Raw genomic sequence first — 8,309 nt, 5'->3', positions numbered from 1 at the left:
TTCTGCTCTTTGTCATGAAAGTTCAGAGCTAACAAAGGCAGAAGCACTAATTTGTATTTAATTAGGGGTTAATGTCAGTGGCTGTTTAAAAAAAAACACAAGCCCCATCCGCAGGCACATTTCCAGCTCAAAGGTCTAAGCCGGTGTGATGGCATTTAGATGACATACTACATCAACCTGTCTGGCTGTGGAACACCTGTGAGCTTCTGTTAAAATAAGGGTAAAATATGAACCAGCTCGGCTGTGGAATGTCTTAATATAAGTATTTGTTTAACTGTCAGACTAGCTAATAAGCACATGATTGAAAATATACAGACAAATTCTGCTATTTCGTCTCTGGCTTTCTTTTGTTTCGGAATAAAATTGCTCTCTCACATGCGGTGCTGTGGTATGTCTGTGCCAGTGTAGTATAATTAGGGCATACCATTCTAGTGGATGTGTTTAGTCTGTGAAAACTCCTTTGTGGGCAGTTGGGCCAGAGAGAGAAAAAAAGAAAGAGAGAGAGAGAGAGAAAGAGAGAGATAATATAACACTCCTTTAAAAATCCTGGTTGATTTCCTCTGCCCTCAAAATGATTTTTGTAATAAGCTGTGGCAGAGTGAAGAGACGGGTAATGGGAGACACTTTCTCTCTGTAGTGAGATTCTCAGTTATTAGCCTGCAGGGTCAGTGTGTGTGCCAGTCTCACTGCTGTGTGTGTGTGTGTGTGTGTGTGTGTGTGTGTGTCTGTGCATGATCTATTACTCCCCATCCAGCCGCTGTGCCCCAGATCTTCCACATACACACATACACACAATCACAACCCAGCTAAATTATTCACATCTCCATCTGTTAGCACTGCCATTAAAGTGCATAAAACATTTGTAATAAACAACAACAGAGCAAATGAGCAACTTCTAACCGTACAAACAGCTGGATTTCATCTAGACTGTGTTGAAAACGAACATTACTTCATATTGAACTGTCAAGAGAAGATCCTGAGCTTTCCAACAAGGCCTTAGTTATGGGAACGTGGCTAACAAGGCACAGGTACTTTCTATTAAAAAAGCTGACCATCGAAACTTTCATATTTTATAGCAACAAGAGGAGCAAATGATCTGCAGATATTTTGCAGTTTCTGTGGCTAATATTTCTTATTTTAATAATTTCAAATGTGTTTCTTACAATTTCAGAAAATATTAATGTCATATAAATAATATAAAATACACACTGAAATCTTTTCTTTGTATTATTTTAATAATTATTCTGCTTTTTTCCACCTTTCAAAAATCTTAAAAACACGGTGCCCAACTTGAAAATATGCTAATTTGCCATAGTTGTGAGTGTGGGGTTTGGTAGCCTAAGATGGACTGCTGCTCTGCACATCTGTCGAGGAAGTATTCCTACTATGCACCCAATAATACCAGGTAAGTTTCAGCCGCTCCTCAACCCTGACCTGGAATAAACAGATAAGAATTTAAATTAATTAATTTAGGCCTTCATACAGTATATAGTTTGTCACATTGTCAGTTTTTTAATGTCATTATTGATCGAAGATCGATTAATTGTCGACAATAAATATATTCTTTGAAAAAAAAAAATTCATTCCATTTCTTAATTAGACTACCCATTAAGATGGGGGTCATATACCTTATCACCTTGTAAAGCTGAATTATTTATTGAGGTTTGAGGGATTTGATCCAAAGAGTCATACTCAATTCCAACAGCAGGGGGCAGCACATGTCTGAGTCTGATTTATTATCAGTGTTAGAGGACATCCAAGTGAGAACTATCAAGGCTAGAATGTATAATTAAAATTAATTAAATTAATGACAAAAGCAATTCAATCAATATAATTAAATAAATACACATTTATATTTTTTTATAAAATATATAATGTTTTTTACTTAAGACCAACTATTTTGTGCAGTTTGTGGCAGGGAAAGAACATATGCAGGGAAAACATCCATTCAAATATTATAATTAGCAATTCATTTGTATTGATTGATTAACAAGTTATTATTAGTGTCAGCGGACATACAAGGCACTAACAAGGCTGAAATGTATAATAAAATTTGAGATAAATGCAATTCAATAAATATGATATAATATATATATATATATTTTTTTTTTATGTAATACTTAATACACAATAGCAATGATTACATATAATAGTTCAAAATGTGAAACTCATATATTATATACATGTATTACACACAGAGTTTTCTATTTTAAGTGTTTATTTCTTTTGTTGTTGATAATGATGGCTTGACCCCAATGAAAAGCCAAAGGTAATTATCTAAGAAATTTTGAATATTATATAAGACCAATTGGTACTTTAGGCAGTGTGGACAGTGTGCCAAGTCCTGCTGGAAAATGAAATCTTCATCTCTATAAATGTTGTTAGCAGAGGGACACATAAAGTGCTGTAAGATTTTTCACAAAACAATGCACAGTGGATCAACACCAGCAGATGACATGTCTCTCAAATCATCACTGATTGTGGAAACTTCACACTAGACCTCAGGCAGCTTGGACTGTGTGTCTCTCCACTCTTCCTCCAGACTCTGGTCCCTTTGTTTGCATCCAAATAAAATTGACTGATGATCAGTGATGGTTTGGAGAACCATGTCATCTGCTTGGTGTTGGTCCACTGTGTCTAAAATCTTCAAGTCTTTAAGTCTAAAAGTCAGTGTTTTCCTGGAGATTATACGGCGCTACATGCTTCCCTCTGCTGACAACTGTTATAGAGATGCAGATTTTATTTTCCAGCAGAACTTGGCACATGCCCACAGTACTAATGTACCAATCGGTCTCATATAATATTCAAATTTGTTGAGACACTGATGTTGGCGTTTTTCTTGGCTGTAAGCCATAATCTTTATGCGTAACATATCTATATAATATAGCTCTGGAAAAATAATTAGAGACCACTTTAAAATGATGATTTTCTTTGATTTTACCAAATTAAAAACCTCTGGAATATAATCAAAAGGAAGATGGATGATCACAAGCCATCAAACCAAGCTGAACTGCTTGAATAATTGCACCAAGAGTGTCCTAAAATTACCCAAAATCAGTGTGTAAGACTGGAGGAGAACATGTCAAGATGCAAAAAAACTGTGATTAAAAAACAGGGTTATTCCACCAAATATTGATTTCTGATTTCTTAAAACTTTATGAATATGAACGTGTTTTTTTGTTGTTGTTTAGTTTTTTTTTCATTATTTGAGGACTGAAAGCTCTGCATATTTTTTGTTATTTCAGCCATTTTTCATTTACTGCAAATAAATGCAAGTAAATGACAATATTTTTATTTGGAATTTGGGAGAAATGTTGTCTGTAGTTTTAGAATTAAACAACAATGCTAATTTTACTCAAACATTTACCTCTAAATATTAAAAGCAAATTTTTTAATGATTAGTTTCACATTTTGAGCTGAATTGCTGAAATAAAGTAACTTTTCAATGATATTCTTATTTTTTTTTTTTAAATGCACTAGTATATCGTTTATGGCAGGGGGAAATAAGCAGGGTAAACAACCATTAAAATATTATAATCAGCAATTAATTACTATTGCTATTGGTATTGATTAGCAACTTGTAGTAGTGAATAAATCTACTAGTTTGCTGAAATTATTATTTTTTAATTACTAAAAACCTGGTCTTATTCTGAGAAATCATCACAGCACCGCTGCTGCAGCGCGGCTTTCTCCGCTGAGCCAGAGCTGAAATGGGTGTGTGAGATATTTAGTTTGAGCCTCAGCCAATCAGCGCGCTGCGCCCTAAACTTCCAGCCAATCGGAGAGCTCGTGGAACTTTAGAGACTCTTTAGAGCGACTGAGTCCGCGCTCGCTCTTTATTTTGATGCACGAGCTCTCGATGGGACACGTTTTTTATGCTAATCTCGTCTTTTATACAGTGCGGAGCTTTTGTGAGCGCTGGGCTTTATAAGGAGGGAATGGTGCCGTTAGCCGTTAACCCTCGCTGAGGATCTCAGAGCAGCAGCCCTTTCTGAAGAGCCCTCCACGATACAGCCCTTTGCCATGAGCTGCCTGGATGTTATGTATCATCAGAACTATGGAGCTCATCACTATTTGCCAGCGACCTCGGTGGCAGCGGCAGCAGCCTACAAAGCAGCTTACTATCACCATCATCACCACCATCACCAGCAGCAGCAGCAGGTAGGTCCTCCTGAGATACACATCAGAGCAAAGCATAGATGCCTCTTAAATAATTGAAAATTTGTGTTGTTGTTACTTAGATCAGCTTTATTGTTATATCTGTGTTATATTTAGTGTGTGGAATAGAGCACATTTAGAAACATGTGTTATTAAATGAAATTATTAAAGTTATTAAATAAGTTCCACCTTTTTGTGATTTCTTTTTTTATGAATGTAATGTAAATGTAGTGTAATTACAAGAAAGATAATTTATGGCTAGATTTTAGGCCTAGAAATGAATGGATCTGGTGCAACTTCACAACACTGCACAACAAGGTGCCTGTAAATAAATTCACTGATAAAAAAAAATAGTAAAAATCAGCAGCACTTTTTGATTGGATGGAAAATTTCCAATTTATTAGAGATACAATGTTTTTTTTTAATTCTCCCGTCAAAAACAAGTGCTGCTGTTTTTTTTCTTTACTACATTTTAGGCCCATTTAGTTTGTAAGATTGAAACAGAATACATATGGCTATTTATTTCTCTTTAAAACAGCATTAAAAGCTGCTTGAACACTCATGTAAGCTATTACAAGCTCAAGAATCCAAACTCAAAATTCTTAAGCACTCCTAAATTCCAAGCACTTAATAACAATATCTGTGCTCCTGCAGCCCCTCACATTAAAATACACTACCCACCTCAAGCCATTCTAGCCAGCACTAAAAGAGTTTTAGCTCAGCCGTACAGCAGCAAGAGCATCACACCACTGTAACAAAGTGTGGGCAGCATACCATTCCTGTGCCAAGTGCGGGCAGCGGGCCAGTGATTCAAAGAGGATCCTCAAATATGCAGGGATCTATTTTAGTCCAGCAGCAGGAACCCAGTGTGTAGGCAACGCAATCTCGAAAACTTCTTAATTACCCTCTGTGTGTTTCTGGAATTCTGTCTACAGAAAAAGTTCAGTGCCTACAGTAAGATGCAGGGCTCTCTGGACACGCCTGTGCACTGTGGCCAGAGCAAGCCGGCTGAGAAGCCCAGGGCTGAGCCTGAGCTGCAGAGAGAAGAAGGGCCGGCCGGCGTGGAGGAGGCGAGGTGTAAAGAGACGCAGCCCGCCGAGGCCGAATACCTGAGCGCCAGGTGTGTGCTCTTCACGTATTTCCGAGGGGACATCGGGGACGTGGTGGATGAGCACTTCTCCAGGGCCCTGAGCCAACCGAGTGCCTTCACTAACGACACTAAGAGCAGCAGGCACGCTTCTGGAGAACCATGGAAAGGTAAGAAGAAGAATTAGAGTCAAGAAGAGAACCTTTCTTAATCATTATCTTCATTATTTTTAGTTATTATTATTTAAGACTTGTTGTTGTTATATAATATCTGTGATAAACATTTGTGGTAAACTAATAGAGAAGTTATGTACAGTGCATACAGGCCCTTTGAGTTTCAGATGGTCTGTAATATATCTGTTGCATACTAATAAGGGTAGTATGATAATATTATTATCATTTTTGAATTGATAATAAAAATCAATATTGTCATAACAGCTGATTTTGTATTTGTTTAGCTATTTACTGTAAAGCTTCAAAAGGATTTTTTTTTTATTGTACTTAATAATGTTCTGTATATTAGTGCTTTGTTGGATCTAGATCTAGGATCTAGTGTTACATATATAAGTTTTATGTTACAATATTTTAATATTTTATACAAAATCCAGGTTGTTCTTGCCAAGTTAATGTTTACAGAATATATAAAGTAGGCATAATTCTCTACTGAATGTCTGAAACACTAAACATTCATTTTGTAGCATTAGTATAGTTACAAAATGTTTTAAATATTTTTCTGTGTTTTTTATATCCCCAATAATATCATTATTGTCAAATATCGCCCACCCCTACATACTGTACAGTTCCTCTACTGCTGCGTAGTTCAATGACTAACTAACTAATTCTCTGTGGTTTTTCAGATGGAGGCTCTCCTTCAGAAGCTCAGTGTGGCTCTTTGTCCTCCTCCTCACTGTGGAGCAGCAGTTACCCCTCACAGACCACCAGCCCCTGCATCTCCTCTGTTCACACCGACTTCCCTGCCACGGCCTTTCACACAGCAGACTCGAGCATTTGGAGTGGCCACAGCCTGGCCCAGCCTGGGCTACCTCCTCCATCAGCCCTCACTGACTCCTGGCCCTACGCCCTGGGCAGCCAGGGTGCCCCCGGATACCCTCACATCCACGAGATGTACCCTCACATGCATCCGCGTCACCCGCACCCCCATCCCCACCCTCACGCCCACCCGATGCTCCATCACACCCACGGCACGGCCCTGGACCCCCGCTTCAGTCCCCTTCTGCTGCCTGGCATGAGGCCATCCTGCAGCCCTTCATCAAACACAGAGGGAGTAAAGACAGAGCTGGAGCCCAGCGCCTCTGCAGCATCCAGCTGGCCAGCAGCATCATTCCATGGCTCTGTGGACATCTACGACACAGGTAAGAAGATGAGGAGGAGGAGAAGCTAGATGATTTGTATTTAGCAGAATCATCATTTTAGACTTCATTTGCTTTTTTTTTTAAATAACTGGCTGAAAAAAGATTCAGATCTTTTTAAACCAAATCTTATTATAGTTGTAGGAACACAACTATTTTCCCACACAGGGATTAAGACCTAATCTTGGACTGCAAAGAGTTTTGAATGGAGATTTTTTAGTGAATAGAAAATATAGTCTATGACTAGCTTTAATCCCTTGTTTACACACATAAGAAAGAATAAATGAATATAAAAATAAATAAATAAATAAATATAAAGAAACACAACAAATATAATTTTAGTCTAAAAACTCATATGCATGGCAAATATAGATACAAATACTGACTGAAAAGCTTTAACTTATTTTGCCCACCTTTTTATGTAGCTAAGATAAAATAAGGTTTTGTACATGGCAGAATCAATCAAAAACAGAAACATTCAACATTCCACACATTTGATATATATATATAATAAGGTTAAGTTTTTAATTTTGGTGATGAATAATTATAAAACTCATAAAGAAAGACATGATCCTTGTTTTATATATAATTGGTGGAATGGTGGAATTTTCAATATCTTATGCTTATCTGTATAATCACAGTGTCCTAATTGCTAATAACAAATGGACAATATCTTAAATATGCACTGATTTCTAATCTCATATCTGTCTGTCTCCCTCAGCATTGGACCAAGACAAACCCAAGGCCAGCGTCTGGTTCTGAAACATTCTGAAATACCTCCCGGTGACACGCAGCCTTGGAGCGGAGCAGCTCCGACATGAACAATGTGAGATGGCCCACGGTCGCACTGTGGAATCTCTCCCTGGAAAGCTTTCACATTCCCCGGGACGCGACTCAGGAAAGAAAACTTTGTCTCCCTCGGTGAGACAAGCATAATAATAAATTTGGAGCAAAACAGCCTTTCTATAAAAGCAAAGCATCCTGTTTTGAGTCAGTGTGTCTGGTGTGTGCTCACGGAGAAAGAATCATTAATGCTTTCAGCTGGAGTGCTCTACCACCTGGACTATTAAAGAGCTCTCAGAGAGGAACTGCAGTGAAGGACTCCACTTAAATATATCAGAGTCGAAGAGGTATATTTTCCTACTTTTTTGTAAATCCCTGTTGAACTTTTCCTAGTTGGTGGCTGATGTTGAAAAAGTACTTACCACTGGTTCTGTTGAAAGAACTGCCTGTGTGGGTACGATGAAGGGCGGTTCTGTACTTACGTGGCTTTGAAAGTGTGAATGTTTGAGTAGCAGACTTGTTCAAATAGAAGTGTTTATTTACTTTAATATATTTTGTTTATAGTCTTGTGATTTACAGACTTGTGAAATTCTCTAAGACATTTGTGCAAATTGTTTCTACCAAAGTTTAAAGTTCTATGTTCGGGTTACTTTTTGAATGTTGTTAAAAATGTCAATGTTTTCAGTTCTAAAATAAATTGATAATTTCTGATATGCTATGTTGACTGCATTGGATGTACAGCTCTCTTCATGCATTTCATTTACTGTCAGCACTGTAAGTGTTGTCACTTTTGGCTTATATACATAAATCATTCTCATTTTCATTATTTTAACTATCCAAAATTATTTTACACTTATGGCAACAATAACTAAGCCAATATATCATTGTCAAATTATGGGTCATAATTCAGAG

At 37.5% G+C, this 8,309-nt stretch overlaps 1 protein-coding gene across 1 annotated transcript; it reads left to right on the top strand.

Moving 5' to 3' along the window:
- Positions 1 to 3,715: 3,715 nt before the first annotated feature.
- vgll3 (vestigial-like family member 3) lies at positions 3,716 to 8,108 on the top strand. Its single transcript, XM_007251728.4, has 4 exons — positions 3,716 to 4,161; positions 5,094 to 5,415; positions 6,102 to 6,617; positions 7,336 to 8,108. Exons 1-4 carry the CDS (start codon positions 4,024 to 4,026, stop codon positions 7,374 to 7,376), a joined length of 1,017 nt encoding a protein of 338 aa, XP_007251790.3. The 5' UTR covers positions 3,716 to 4,023; the 3' UTR covers positions 7,377 to 8,108.
- The last annotated feature ends 201 nt before the right edge of the window (positions 8,109 to 8,309 follow it).

The sequence above is a fragment of the Astyanax mexicanus genome, chromosome 11 (genome assembly GCF_023375975.1).
Source record: "Astyanax mexicanus isolate ESR-SI-001 chromosome 11, AstMex3_surface, whole genome shotgun sequence".
Taxonomy (NCBI): domain Eukaryota; kingdom Metazoa; phylum Chordata; class Actinopteri; order Characiformes; family Acestrorhamphidae; genus Astyanax; species Astyanax mexicanus.
This window is presented reverse-complemented; position numbering and strand designations above follow the sequence as displayed.

Excerpts from the sequence above, each read along its gene's own strand:
- vgll3 (XM_007251728.4), top strand. The coding sequence starts at position 4,024 with ATGAGCTGCCTGGATGTTATGTATCATCAGAACTATGGAGCTCATCAC. Across the intron at positions 4,162-5,093 it reads ATCACCAGCAGCAGCAGCAG|AAAAAGTTCAGTGCCTACAG; the intron begins GTAGGTCCTCCT and ends TTCTGTCTACAG. Across the intron at positions 5,416-6,101 it reads TTCTGGAGAACCATGGAAAG|ATGGAGGCTCTCCTTCAGAA; the intron begins GTAAGAAGAAGA and ends GTGGTTTTTCAG.